The sequence below is a fragment of the Gavia stellata genome, chromosome 2 (assembly GCF_030936135.1).
Source record: "Gavia stellata isolate bGavSte3 chromosome 2, bGavSte3.hap2, whole genome shotgun sequence".
NCBI classification, from domain to species: Eukaryota; Metazoa; Chordata; class Aves; order Gaviiformes; family Gaviidae; genus Gavia; species Gavia stellata.
Genome location: NC_082595.1, coordinates 26,832,789 through 26,848,044, shown reverse-complemented (window position 1 = coordinate 26,848,044; position 15,256 = coordinate 26,832,789). Strand labels below are relative to the sequence as shown.

At 36.5% G+C, this 15,256-nt stretch overlaps 1 protein-coding gene across 8 annotated transcripts in view; it reads right to left on the bottom strand.

The window, feature by feature from the left end:
- Positions 1-15,256, bottom strand: part of RGS7 (regulator of G protein signaling 7) — a 263,160-nt gene that overhangs the window by 108,294 nt on the left and 139,610 nt on the right. For 7 of the 8 annotated variants that reach the window (XM_059835876.1, XM_059835868.1, XM_059835869.1 and 4 more), the window contains exon 3: positions 1,932-1,982. The exons of the other annotated variant lie outside the window; for it this stretch is intronic. In XM_059835876.1, the coding sequence (XP_059691859.1) occupies positions 1,932-1,982 (51 nt within the window). The remainder of the gene's footprint in view (positions 1-1,931; positions 1,983-15,256) is intronic. 8 annotated transcript variants of the gene reach the window in all.

Here is a 15,256-nt window from a genome sequence, read left to right as displayed (position 1 = left end):
GATAACTTTCAGTGCAAACACAGGCATTATTTATTTCTGCATCACAAAACTGTGTAGCTTCACAAGAGCTTTGTAACAGGACCCTATGGGCGAGTTTTGAAAGACAGCCATAGTAAAACCCTGACACACTGGTGAAAAGCGGATGGAAGATACTGGAAATCCAAATTACGGTGGCAACAGTTCACAGAAATTTAGGGCTTTCCCACAGGAAATTTTAGATTGTCTTGTCTAGAACTGGAACAAAAAGTCACACGCTTAAAAGATTTTACAAAACAGTATTTTCAGAAGTTTTGTCATGTGAACAGCTCTTGCTCTCCATCTGTCAGGTTCACTGCTATCTGGCAACTCTGAGCACTACCCAAAGGCAGCATTTAGGGTGATTGGCTTTCTGAAGATTTGCATCCAGTCAGCTCCAGATAGCTGACTTTGGACTAGGACCAACATGCATAAGACATTTTTGTCATTGTGGACAGTTTTTTCCACCCATGCAATCTGAGAGGATAAAACCCAGCTTAAATTAAATTACTGTGGTGTTCTGGTTATGTATGTTAGTAGTTTGTGTGCTTGTTTAATTTTAACTGGATATCAACATAGGGAACCACGTTTTCCATTTAGTTTAAGGTTTCTTCTATTCCAGATTTCACAACAACCAGATAATCTGAATGACAGCCTATCCCAATATTGCAGTTCTGGTTTGACAAATAAAGGTTAAGCTTCCATATCAAATAAACACAGAAAGGAAATCTTTCAGACTCTGATAAATATAGATAGGTGAGTGTTTTGTAGCTGACAACTGAGAACTACAATATCACACCTAGGTCTCTTGCAACCTCCACTTTATCTTCAAGAAGAAAACATATGACACTGTGTAAAGTTACATAAAACTGGAAGCAATTAGTGATCTCCTTCATGTAACGTATGGATAAGTTGTGAACTGGCTACTTCCAGATATTGAATTATGTATCTATAATAGTTCCTCATTATTCAAGTCACAATTTTAAACACAGTGATTTTACTTTTTACTGGAATTCCACAATGATCATACTTTCATTTTTAATATGACAGAAAAGCACATTTTTTAAATTAAAAAAATTAAAACAAAATAAAACATAAATTCCATTCCCAAAAGTCTGAAATGGAGAGAGGAAGAATAAGTATTTTTGATCATGCTCTAAAGAAGGAAGATTATCTTTCCCCTAACCAAAAGATAATAGGAATTTCCACAGAATATTTTATTTCTGCCGTTCAATGTTTTCTACTAGAAATTATTCCTTTCTGGAATATTTCAGATCATGTAACAAGATTCCTGTAAATCAGGGAAATAAATATCAGATACACACCAAACTGCGTTTCTTGCTGGCCGCAAAAGAATGCTGTGGCAGAGCTTGGAACCAAAGCTTTACTTCCACGTTCCAACCCTGCTGATCGAGCAATGAACTGTTGTTCCTCACCACACTGATTTTATTTACAGTTCATATTCCATTTAAGATGCTATAAAAGTGTCCAAACTTAAGGATAGAAATGCAGCTCTCAGTAACAGTACAAGAGCGTATTTTATTATTTCTATTTATTTTTTATATATTGAAAAATTCTGTTAAGAAAACAGCACGTGTTTATTGAACTATTTAGCATGACACTGAGTAAATTTCTCACAAAGTGGAACTTAAACTCATTTTATACTAATTAAAGCAGTTGTCATTTTCATTCTTAGCCCACATCTTGTTTCCTGGTACCTGCTCCAATAAAATGGATAAACAATATCCTCAGATTCTTAGCAGAGGTTTCTAAGGTTTGATGTTGTCTGTTTTGCTATTGAAATTATACTGGTCAAACACTGCCTGGTCACCCCCACTGCAACAGAAGACAAAGTCAGGTCCAATCATTTAAAAAGACAAACTAGAATTTTCAGACATGGAAAAAAGAGAAATTACCTGGGTCTTCTATAGATAAGTTCTTCGTTAACCATTGAACAATGTCTGAACCTAGGAACAAAACAACAGGCATTTTTAGATCAGTAAGCTTTCTCTTCCTATTCTTCAGTTCCCTAGGCCAATTAATAGTTCTACCATGTAAAAGAGATCTAAATTTTTTTTCAGTTTATTTAGAAAAAACTAGACCATTCTATATTTTTTAGTTTCTTTTTTTTAGTTTTATTTTAGCAAAGAAACGTACTGCTCACTTCTTTCTTTAGGCCAAGACATAAAATGTAATAGAAGTGCATTAAGGGTAAAATAATAGCCTGCATTTAAAAAATGGCATTACTGCAAAATTTACATAGAAACCCAAACATTTTATTAAGTTAATACTAAGCTTTCCCCACCTTCCAAATTTAGTTTACAAATGAAGCCCAGAACATGTAAATGCAACACACACTGTGATTATGCAATATATGCAGTATATGCTGCAGGCCATGCTGGAGGCTGGAGGCTTAAAAACCTCCTTGGGACTAATACATGGCATTATGAGCTTCTCTTAGGACCTGCAGTTTGGTTTCAACTTTGCCTTCTGATTTTATTAACTATCACTTCTGCTGTAGTGACTTTCAACCCATTCCGCTGGCTATCAGTAAAAGCATATTCAGTTACCTAAACATGTACTACTAATGTTTCAAACTCTGCCTCGTGGCTAAGCTCTTGACAGAATTCATTTTTCCCCTGGTGCTAAAGCTCTTTCCTTACCACTCCAGTCTCTCTTCTTCTGTATCCCTTCATTTACTGGCTACCCTTTTCCTTCTATTTAATTTCCTGTCCTTATTTTAAGTTCCCATGTTATTGCTCACCTCGTAACACCTTCGATACCAGATTCCCTGCTGTCTTTCGCATTGAGTATCCTTCCAACCCCACCTCCTAATTCCTAACCCCCTCTGCTCCTCTTGGCCATGCACTTCCTACGTGCCAAGTCACAAGCTGAAGTCAGTCTTGCTTTTCAGACTGAAAGCTACAGTTGGACTTCACCCACTGTGAGCGTGAATTACGAAATAAATTAAGAAGCCGTTCTGCAGACAAAAAGGCAAACACATTCACGATATAAACAACTTTAGTAACCAAACTGGCTAAGGGGAGAATATACTGAAACACAGAGAGGGGGGTTATGTGCATGTTCGCCATGTTTCATGACAGTGGCATCGTGCTTCCACTTCAGACAAGCAACGTAATATAGGGACATGTCACATAATACTTCCTTATAGAACCAATATTTAACTTGCTCATCCATTTCTCAGAGGACATAACAACATAATTATTTTATAAACCTTAAATTTAAAAAGATAATAAAAACCTACACAATCTACACAAATATAAAACAAGTCAAAACAATAAAATCTCACTGATAGACAATAATACATAACATTAGAATGTGAAGGATATTTCCCCCGTCACTCCTTAGATTCAGATTTCTTCCTGTACTTCCTGTAGTGCATAATTTCCTTTGGTCTTCTTAAGGCAATGAATATAATATTTTAAAAAAGCATTTCAGAGAAGAAAGAAAATGTATTTCTCCTTACTTTCTCAATATTATAGAATATAATTTTGTAGCTTTTATTTTATTACATTTAGTGAATTGCTTTGTCATGTATTTTACAAAGCCTAGTTGATTATATCATAACTTTTAATGTGTGTATGCATTACTAAATTGACTACACAGCAATGAAAACTGGGGAGATTTTACAACCATGTCCAGAGCACAGATTTTCATTACTATGTTACATGTCTAAATTTTGATAGATATTAAACTCCAGTGGCACCATTTCTCATAACATCTACAGGGAATTATTCCTTAAATGAGGCAATTTACCTTTGCATGCTGTTGGATGTATACAAAATGTTTTAGACAGATATTCCTACTTCAAAATATTCTATTTTTATGCATTTTTATAAATACAATTTCTGTCCTTTATTTATACATATGAACTTAATAAGACTGACACTGAAGGAAGAATTTTAGCTTAGTATAATATGAAACTTCATAGACTTCAATGACACAGTTCCAAGCCTAGCTATATTTTTATGTCAGCTGACTAGAGAAGTTAGTCAGCCCTAAATACTTTCCTAAATCCTCAAAGGCCAGAGACAAAACGTAATTAGAAAAACAACATGACATTTTTGAATACTGATTCTTAACTTTGGTTTCCTTCAAATCTCTCATGTAACATATGGGAAGAAATTTTCTATTCTTTTTATCTCACCTTCAAATACTTCTTTCCTCTTTACCTCTTTTGAAAACTTTCCTACAGTGACACACCATATTCCTCAGTCCTCAGCTTCTGGCATCATATTTGCATACGTGGTCTACACATCACAAGTTTTACCTCCATATGTTACACTGTCTTCTGGCTTATTATAAATAATAGTGGGCGATGGGATTCTTGACAATTGCATCATCCGATTCTGAAAGATCATTACCGCTCTATTCACATTTTACACTGAAGCCATTCCCCTAGTATCCAAAAGCCTGAACAGCAGTTTAAGCCAGCTATCACATTTGGACACTCTGATGATTCCAGCTGCATGACTTCAATGGCAAAAGCCCAGATGAATAAATATTAACATGAACACTCTCCTTCTAGTGTGAAGGCTATTCAAGTAAAACAAAGTTGCAAGTAATTTGTCGTATCACAAGTGAGAAATCTATCAGTTCATATTCCTTTGGGAGATCTTGTGGCCAACTCCAGTCCTGAAAAGAATAATAAAGGTATTATCTTGTATAGCTTGTTGTGTGTTTCTTTAGCCACTGCTTTCTTTCAGTCATTCCTGTGTCCTTTTCTAAGGTTTATTACTTACGCAAATGTGTTTCTAAAAGCAAAACCATTGCTATAATTTCTTATCTCAGGAAAAGAACAAGGCAGCAAAACAGGTGTATGCTTTACAGAAAAACAGTATTTCCTCTGAATCCTAGCTTTGAAAAGCTGGTGACCAGTAAATTCATGTCATTTTTCATACACCACACTTCACTTCTACCAGAATTATGATCCAAGAATTAAGGTGAAAAAGATTACAGACTTCATTATTTGTAAACAAGAACTAGCATTTAAAGGATAAAACCTTCAAACCTGAATCTGTCTTATTGCCAGGAATCTATCAAAAACACAAGCTAGTCAGATCATATAAATTTTATAGAAGCTACTACCTTGGTATTGGACTCTCCTGAAAAGGAAAACTTCGGCAATCCAAAATAGAAAATGTTTGCCGTGTCAGAAATATACTCAGGTTTTGTATACTGTTTAACGTGCCTGTCACTGGTAATGTGTGATAACAAAGCCCCAATAATAATATTTTCAAAGTAGATTCTCAAGCTAAGTTCTCCAAGTCTCCCTGCCTCACTTGCAGAAGTCAGCTAAAAGGCAAGCAGGCTATTAGATCTGTCAGGTGCAGAAGACTGAATTTAAACTGCCAGGTGAATTTTGAAATCCTGGAAGAACCCTCAATTGTCATGCCAATTTCTATAGCAAATAAAACTGGACAAGGCAAAGTGATTGTTTGCAATAATAAATTAAAGCTAGCACAAGCAGAAAACGTTCGAAAAGAGGTTATTTTTAGACTCAGAGCCTGAGACCCAACACTGAGATCCGTTGAATGCCAGCACCTATCCAGATAAAGGCAATAAAATTCACAAGATATTACTCAAGTCCAAAAATATGAGAGTCTTTCAATTTCTTTAAAGAAAGATGCAAAAATATGGCTACATTCATATACAAACAAAAAAGACTCAAGTGTGTTCTTCATAAAATGTACTTGCTGAAAACTCCACTAGTGATTAATTTTAAACGAAATGGTCCAAAAATAGCAGTTGCTGAAGCCATCAGAGCATCTTAAGAAAATATTTTTGAGGAAAGTGTGCTCTCTGAATTCTGCAATGCTGATTTCCAGGTCAAAGTCATAAAGGCCAGGGCAATGCTAAGTTTTACTTTCAAGAACAAAACTCTTATTTTAAACAAGTCTTTACAGAGTACATTTCAAAAAGGTGTTGATTCTGAACTATAGAAAATTTCATGGGAATTATATATTCATTTTTTGCTATGCGTAGATGCGATGATCTGATAACAAAAATATATGATAGTAGTTCTGCAAAAGAAAAATCAAAATTCGAAATGCTCTTTTTAAAAATTCAAAAACGTATTTAGCTGAAGAAGATTTTATTAATCGGAATCACAAATCATGAGACCACTGAGAAACTTAATGATTTCTTATTTCATAAGGAGACAGGTTCAATCTTGCAAAAAAATACTCTTTTACTACTAATATCTTGGTTTAGTAACTAAAATCTATTGCTTTTTTTACTTGTAGACCTCAGAGTATTTACAGATGATGAGGAGAGACAGGGACACAGGAAGCTCTCCTGTGTTACTGACACCAAGAGAGAGGGTTTTTGCTGTTGACAATCCAGCAGACACTTATTCCATCAAGACTTTTGCCATCTGAACTCTCAAAAGCGACATAACCATCGTGATGTTAGTCCTGCGCTGTGAAAGCCAGGAAACTGGGCCTGTTGGGTGGGTGCTTGTTTGCTGAAAGGCAGCAGCAGATCATCCAGGAGCTCCCTTGAGGGAGCCCCTTGGTCAGCTGGGTCACCTTCAGCGCTTCATCACCACATGGTCTTGAGGACCTGGAGAATTTTATGCAGGGCAACTCACAGTAGGGAAAACTTAATAAACATTACTCTAGAAAGTACCAGTTTTTAAATTTAAGACAACAAGACTGTTCTAAATCAGTAAGGAAAGAGCACTGCATTTCCATGGTTTCTTTTTTTTTTTTTTTTGCATTAGGAGAGGAGGGAATTGTGTCATTTTGACTTCTGTCTTCAACACCATTGCTTTGTCAAACTACTTCATGGCAATACATCAGGAAATTAAGTTTAGTTACTGATACTCACTTCAAAATTCTTGGTCATGAGTGTCTGAAAAAAATATAATGTGCAATTTCATTTCTCACCACTGATTCAGATATCGGAAACACAGAAACTGGATCAGATGAGATTGTAAAGGCCAGTAACCTACCAGGTTCTCAGCACTAGCTGTTTTCTCACAAAAATTGCTCTCTAATGGAGAGTTGGGCTCTGTGAGAAAGGGCTTTCACTGGTGAATGGGACAATATGATTTGCATTGTCCCAGAAGTTTTCACGGTCACAAACCATAGGACATGTTGTCACTTTGTTATAACAGCACAGATATTTTACAACTTCTTTTCTTTCTCTTAGGAGCATAGTTTGTGTATGAATTCTGCATGCATACATCTGAAAAAATCAAGTACCACATATTTCAGGGCAGAAAGACAGAGGGAAGAAAAGCAACGGCTATGTTATCTCTTGGTATACTTATGGAAAAACATATTTGGATCTATACCGGATTATTCAGCTTATTTTTTCCCTATGTCTATTCTAGCTGAGCAACGAGAAAGTTTGCATCACTCGATAGTGCTGTGCTCAAGAAAGGTGAAAGATAGAAGGGTGTGGGGACCCCACTCTGAGGCTGGGGTTGCAGTAGTGCTGAAGGAACAAGTAGTTATTTCCCCATAAATTATGGCTCTAGTCAGTACTAAACTGCACTGGATTTCAGTCTAACAGAAGATGTATTCAGAGGTGCCTTGATTGCCCAGTTCTTAGTTTCAGAAGTAAGCTGTTAACAAATGTTTAGATGGTAAAAAGGGGAGATAAGGGAAATGACACAAAGAAGCTGTGTAACTAAATTTGAATTTATTTCATACTAATTTAAATGCTTTCCACCTTGTATTTTTATTTAACAGTTTTCTCTTTCTTTCCTCTACTCTTTTGGATTAATGTAAGATAAAGTTCTAGGCCTAATCTGGTACAATTGTTTACCATGAGTGGCAACAGAGCTGCAACTGTGATAATTTGAATACATTGCTGATTGCACTTACATATTTAACCTACAAACCTTTACTATTTAAATGGGTTGACTTTTAAAAGAAAGACGTCAATGATCAAAGTGCAGTTTGATTAAGGAAATTTGCACTTGCTTTTTAAAATTATTGATTAAAATCAAATGCATAAACTTACTCTTTTGATTTAAAATTGGAGGTGGACCACACATTTGTTTGAGTGCCCTTACACCTCAAGGAAGCTTGTACCCAGTTGCAGATTTAAAAATTTCATCTGAATAATACTAACTGTACAGAGAATATGACATATTTTAATGAAACTACTCAAGCACAAAAGCAATTACAGTTTTCTAGTTTTAAAACAATGATGTAAGCTGCAATATACAGGTTTTTTTTCAAGTGAAGATGGAATTTGCAGAAATAAAACCCTCAAATGAATCATCCTACTGCTTTTGAGTTGAACCTTTTAATTCTATGTTGTAAGCAATCCTCAAAAATACTCAAGTCTGGAAGGGCAGAAAGGATCCGTACTTCTGGCTAGCATAAGCCTGTGAAGAACAATGTGTTGCTTGATATTGTTAAATTACTGAATCTCTGCTTCAGAGAAGAAAATTCATCGACTTTCATATTGTGAAAGAGCTAACACAGGATGTGAAAAATCTCTTCCACTTCCATACCTACGTGAAATCACTCAACAGTTCTGACCAACAAATGCCAGTAATGTTCTAGATGTTCTAATTCAACAAATTCTGCAGTCACACCCTATCTCATAACAAAGCTTCTGAACAGAAATCCAGATCATAAAGACTGAAACAGCAATTAATCATGGCTATGTATCTGTGCCCACTCTTTATCCTAAAAGTGCCAATCCACACAGGCCCCTGTCTTCTCCAGCAAAAGGAACTGCTGCTTAATTCCAGCAACATTTATCTCTAAAGCTTCTCAAAAGATATCCTCTACTTAGATCTCTTCAACAGCCACAAGTGACTGTTTGACAGATGACACTAGCTGTGCATAATTGGCAATATACCAGTAACCACAGATGGGACCCCTGTAATCCCAAGGCTGTTATAATAAGCACTAGAGTTTAGCATCTTGCTGAAGAGCATTGCTTCATGCTAAACATTTGCAAGACAAGAGGGATGCTGTTTAGAAAAACTAAGTGGTATGAAAAGCCAGCACAGCATTTCTATTCTAAAGGAATTTTTATGCTTTTCTTCAAAATTATGTAAAGCTACGTGATCTTGCTTGACTATAATAAAATATCAGTGTTCAGGTGACATAGATAAAGAAAAGTCTATTTTGTAAATTCCCCTGACAACAAAATCTCACAACTTCTTCTATGTAAAAAGTATTTGGGGGGGGAAAACCCCAGGAAATATAAGTAGAATTCTGAACACCACAAGGTCACCCTGAAGAAATTTCATTTATGAGAAATCTTCATCTCCAAATAGGCAAAAAAAAAAAACCCACTTCATTTTTAAATATTGTATGCACACTCCAAGAAAAACTTCTAAAGTCTGAGATGAGCAAGGAGCCCAGGAGGCTTATCAGTGAGACCTACTTGATTTCCTGTCCATCAGAAATCTTAAATAATGGTAAAAGAAGATTAGAAGTTAAGTGACTTCCAGTTTTCCTCATCTTTATGACCCATCCTTCTCCTCCTCTCAATCAATTCCCCTCTTCACCCTTCAAACGCATGCAAACACATTAGGGTACTATGAAGAGAGAAATAGCCAAGAATTCAGCAGCTCATTGTGTTCTCCTTTCCTCATTACCTTTGGGAAATCTCAAGCTAAATCACATCCTCCAAATAGTTTTGGATCCACCTCCAAGTGGAGAGCAGGAACCCTTCAAACACCAAGCATAACTGTGTCCATGCTCTTCCCGACACTAGTGTGTACTGTGTAAAATCAATAGGCCATGAAGCTATTCTGCAATATCAATGCCCCACCTTGTAGGTGAATGCCTGGCCACCAGCCTAAAGAACAATTTTTTCTGTCTCTCTCAGTGATGATGTAACTTCTTTATACAAAGAATGAGCAAATCCACGTGGAAGAGAACAGTCTCTACTGCTTGCTGCTGATATTCTCTAAAGCATGAGGCAACTTGGTCCAAATTTCCACTCAGGCACAAGCAGTTTCAAACATTTGAACCTGAGTGTCTCCACCTCAGTCTCTACGCATTCTGGTCGGGGCCCCTTTTAATTCCTTCTGCTGAAGCTGCAACACTTTTGTGTTAAATAAACAAAGTTTTGGAGATAACAGGAGAAAATAAATTATTAGCTACCCTGTAGGACACCCATGTGGGGAGCTGAGGACCTGGAGTCCCCTCCCTACTGCAGTGAAGGCTGGTTTATGGAAAGTAGAACAGCATCAGCAAGCGCATACTGGTGCAGCACACAGCAGCGTATGAATGCGAGAGCAGCCTCTCTCCAGAAAAGCCGAGAAGGAAATGGATATGTGACTCCTATCCCAAGTTTGTCCTCCAGTTCTTGAAATAACATGTAAAAGGGCAACAATAACATCACTGTTGCCTAACTATCTTGAACTCTCACTCTGATATTTCATCCAAGATTATTTCAGGAAAACTAACAACACATTTTTGAGGGACAAATTAGCTACTTACCGTAAATAGTTTATATGGCTGTCTTTTTAAGTCTACTAAATGTTTCACTGTATTTTGCTGACAACTTGGTATAGAAAACAGGTAGATTGATAAGCACAATTTTTTGGAGTTCACTGCTGAGGGAACACCACAAAATTTCACTGATTACCTCTTAAGTCCACCTTCTTAATGAGCAAGCAAGTTTCAGATTAACAGAAGAACAATTTATTGTTAGTTTCATAATGGAGGGCTCCTCAGGGGAAAGCATCACCAAGGCACAGGGGTTTTACCTTTATCCTATGTATTTGTATGCAATTACTGAAATGGAGCTTTTTTCAGTAATTCAGCTGTGGCTGAAATTTCTAAATGAAGGAATTTCAGAGGTCATTTGAATGGCTTCCTTTAGAGAAGTAAAAATAATAAGCCCATGCTAGGACTATACCGAGACCAGAGCTAAAGGGCTGCCAAGCAGAAAGGGTGTTGGGGTGGAGCCAGAGGGGAACAGACAACATTATTTCATGCCGTGTTTGTAGATAGGAGCAACCACTGTAAATAATTTTATACCCTTTCTTACCCATAGTAAGTGCCCATGCATAAATTGTAAAGTCATCTAATTTTATGATTTGCATAAATCTCAATTACTTTAGTTTATACCTGCTTAAAATATAAAACCAGATTATTTAATTTGGGATTTTTTTAAGAATGCATACAAATACACATTGTATCTAGCTGGAGATACTACTTACAGTCTTTCTGCAGATTTCACAATTACAATGTCTTGAAAAGAAAGCCAAGTTAGAAAAAAATATTTATCAAAGTAACAGTGGCACTATCCAAAGCAACCTTATTAACTTTCCGTAGCATTGTCATCACATACTGCAGCTTCTGCCCTCCTAGTTTTTACAAAATTGCTTATCACTATTAGTCAAATGTGTTCTTTCTCTCATACGCATATCAGTAAGTGTCTGCAAGTTGCACTTTGATAATCATTGCAACACATTAAAAACTGCCTGAAATTCTCTCTGCCACAATAAAGTTTTACTTTCTTATTTTTTTACATCAGCAGTTTGAAAATCGTGTGTAAAAACAAACAGTCTCCAAGTTCAACAAAAAGGCTTTGTGAAAGTCTTCATCGCACTATTGCTTCAAGCAATTCTGTATTTTTTTCATATTTCCACTTCAATATCTCTAAGAAATATGATATTTTCCTTCTGAAATGGTTCTTCTAATTCTTGCCATACTGCCCCCCAAAGACACCCACACACAGATGGCAATGGAAGGAAGTGAGGCAGCAATGTGATTTTTGCTAGGCACTTCACATTCATGGAGGGTTGTCACAGGGGAAAATCCTGAAGTCCTAATTCAGGGGTAACAGGAATAAATATGTAAATGATACATGATTTGACTCATGATTTTGACTCCAGGAAGAAAGTCAGTGGAGACAGTGTGCCTTACAGTTTTGACATTTGCCCAGCAACAATGTCAATGTGCTTCCTTCCTCACAAAGCATTCCTACACAATAATAGTTAATTTATACAGCTGGTTGGAAAATGGGTTTTTCCACCGTTGCTATTTCAAAAAGCTCTTTCAGTGACTCATGCTCTTACTGTTCTCTATGCTTAAGACTCTGAAAACTGATGTCCAAAAAAACCCTTTTGATCATCACAGATTTCCTGAATAACCCAAGCTATTTAATTTAGTTATTTTGACTAAAATACATCCTTCAGAAAGATTTAGTGATGCTAAGTACAACAGCATAATGTGATGCTCTGCAGAAACTCCTGATAAAAGTTGCAGGATTGGATATAAAGAACCCAGAAGTTCCCCAAGAATTTGCTCATTAGCCAGCCATTCTCACAGCTACAGAAATATCTCCAATGGGAAACTTCATCTCAATAAAAGAAATTGTGCAACGTGGCAGTTGCACAAAATGCTTATCTTCAGAGATACCACCCAGCATGGGGGCACAGGCTATAACAGAAAGCCCCAAAATCTGAATTTCATGACAAAATGCCAAGGAATTGCATAATAAAAATACTTTGTTTGGCCAAAGTAGTCATCTGGTGTTTTTTAGTGTTTTTATTTTTTAACACATAGGTCCCACTGTTCCATGGCCTCCAGCACAGACCAGCTATTTTTCAGCTAATAGCAATAAACACAAAATATAAGAAAGTTTACTGAAGCAGAGTAGAAACTTTCGTCCTTAATCCTAATATTCAAGTGTTACACCAGAAATGTCACTATGATCAGAACTTCGTTCAAGGCTTCTTTTTTTCTATTTGAAATATGAAATGTGTTAATATTCAATAGACCACAGAAAGTTCAAATGCATTTCTATTTTAGATTAAGCTGTGCTGGATGTTTTTGTGCTATTTCCTCCAGATCCATGATTATTTTAATACTGTTATGTCTCAGAGTTTACACTTCAAAGATCTGCTGCAGGGCTACATTTTCAAAAAGGAAAAGAAATGAAGTTATTCAAATTATAAGTACCTATACTTTGGAGCATTAGTCTGACTGAAAATCTAATCCCATTCAGCTTTTACCAAAATATGGGATTGTTTCAAGACTTTACTATGCTCAATTGCTTAGCATAATAAATATCACTTACATCATACCGCATGGAATGAACTGTGTAAGAAATAAAAAGAATCTTTGCTCCAACTTGATACTCCCACCAAAATCTGCATATTTTTCATTTGCAGTCTTTCATCACTATTCAGACATTATGAATTAATTTACTCTCAATGTCAATAATTGTGCTGCACAACTGTCTGAAGCAGGTATGACTGGGTCTGTTCTCAAAGCAATAAAAACCTCATGGTTCTTCTCATGGTAGTTGTTTACATATGCACCTCAAGCACTTTGTCACAATAAAGGCAAAATCTATTAGCTCTTGAGGATAATTCCCAAAGATTCATTGAAATGTAAGTTGTGCCGACAACTGAAATTCTCTAACATGATTTATCCATCAACAGAGATTTATAAAAAATTTAAATAGACATGAACTATCATTTTAATATGCAATCAACAGCTCTTGGGTTTAAAATAAACTTAATCATACCATCCATAATAAGTACTGTATTTCCATCTAAAATTGAAAATTGAAATATGGTATATGCTCATATATGTGAGTATATATGCCAGCCATTACATAAATTGTGCTCCCACCAATCACAGTAAACTTAGCAAACTGAGAAGTAAAACTTAGAGAAAATAAATCCCTCCACATTTTAGTTTACCAAGTTCACTCCTTTGCTGCTCTGTTTCCCCAGGGACATTCACATGAGCATTTGTGAACTATTAATTGCAGCCCTGTAGCTAGTATTGGCTTTTTTGTCTATAACATTTTTATAGGAATTCAAAAGCAGCCCTTCTCTTTTACAAGCAACTTGGTACCATATTAATCAAATGCATCTTAGAAGCAGAGTATTTTGCTTTCCATCAGTATCAGCTTTTGGCAATGATTGTAGAGCCATCACTAATGTCTCCATTTTAGGAATGTCTCTTGGAGCCTGGACAAAGTAACGACCTCTGCAAAAACCTCCTGTCTTCTCCTGTCACTACCCTCACATTCATTATGTCCAGAGCTACCATTTGCTACACTAATCCGCTGGCTCACGGGAAGCACTTGGAAGTTGTGAGAAAGCGGGAGAGCCATTTTCAGCCATCCATTATAAGGTACAAGAATAACAGAAAAGACATTATTCTGAACAATGCTGGACCACTAGCCCATGATGCAACCTTTGGTAGGTCACAGGGCTTGTATTTATCTCTACAGTAAAGATAATAGTTCCCCATACTGTGCTGTAGATTCTGGGGGCTAGAGAACAGAGAAGCGTTTTAAAAGGATCAACCTGTAGGTATTAGTGTAATATATAACACTACATGTCCTGGAGTCTGGATTCTATTCTTCATGTTATTTTACTGTACGTTTCAACGTTTTATTTAACTTGTATGAAAGAGCTGAGAACGGATGGTGTCTTCCTGTGAACACAGGATGGGGCTTTTATAACTTAGACTCGTGAGTACGGAAGCTCTTTGTGAGGATGAGGCTGTAGCTCATTATTTTTTTTCCTTTTTCACAAGATGCAGAGAAAAATTAAGTTCATACTGTTGCCTAGGAGGATGCAGTGACGTGAATACTACTTTTAGCACCTGTTGCGTCTTTGCTGTTTACATTGTCAGAGTACGAATAAATAGTAGCAAGATGTAAAAAGAATCTCGGTAAGGGAACACGTATACACAACCAGTCACGTACCTATCCAAACCAGTTCTAACCCTCTTCTTTCCAGCCTCTGTACACAACAATTTGTATTTTGGCCTCTCCATGTAATATTTTATCATCTGCACGTGCTATATGTAAAATTGTTGACTGCCACCATGTCTTCCTTAGCCACTGATTGCAGACTCAAGAATGGATGGTATACCCTCTCTTGGAAAAATAAAGGCAGGATCAGTAAAGAAACATACAGCAAATAGGTATCCAGTACCAGGACTGCTGTTTACTAGTGGAAGGAGAAAGCAGACACAGCTCCTCTGTTGAGGCCCTGGAGAGAATAAAGATCCGTCAGTCAGCTAAGGAGTTGTGCTGTCTAATTGCAATATGGTTCCAAGCTTGGGAGGGAGGGGGCAAGCAGAGATGTGGGAAAAATATGTTCTTGCTGAACCTTCTTACATCCTGAAAAGAGCTAAAATGAACTAATCAATAGATTAAAAAATAAAGCTAGCAGCCCTCTACTGCAACAGGAAATAAAAGACAACAAATCCCCCAAATTTAAAAATTCAAGTATTTTTCCATGAAATAATTATACTCT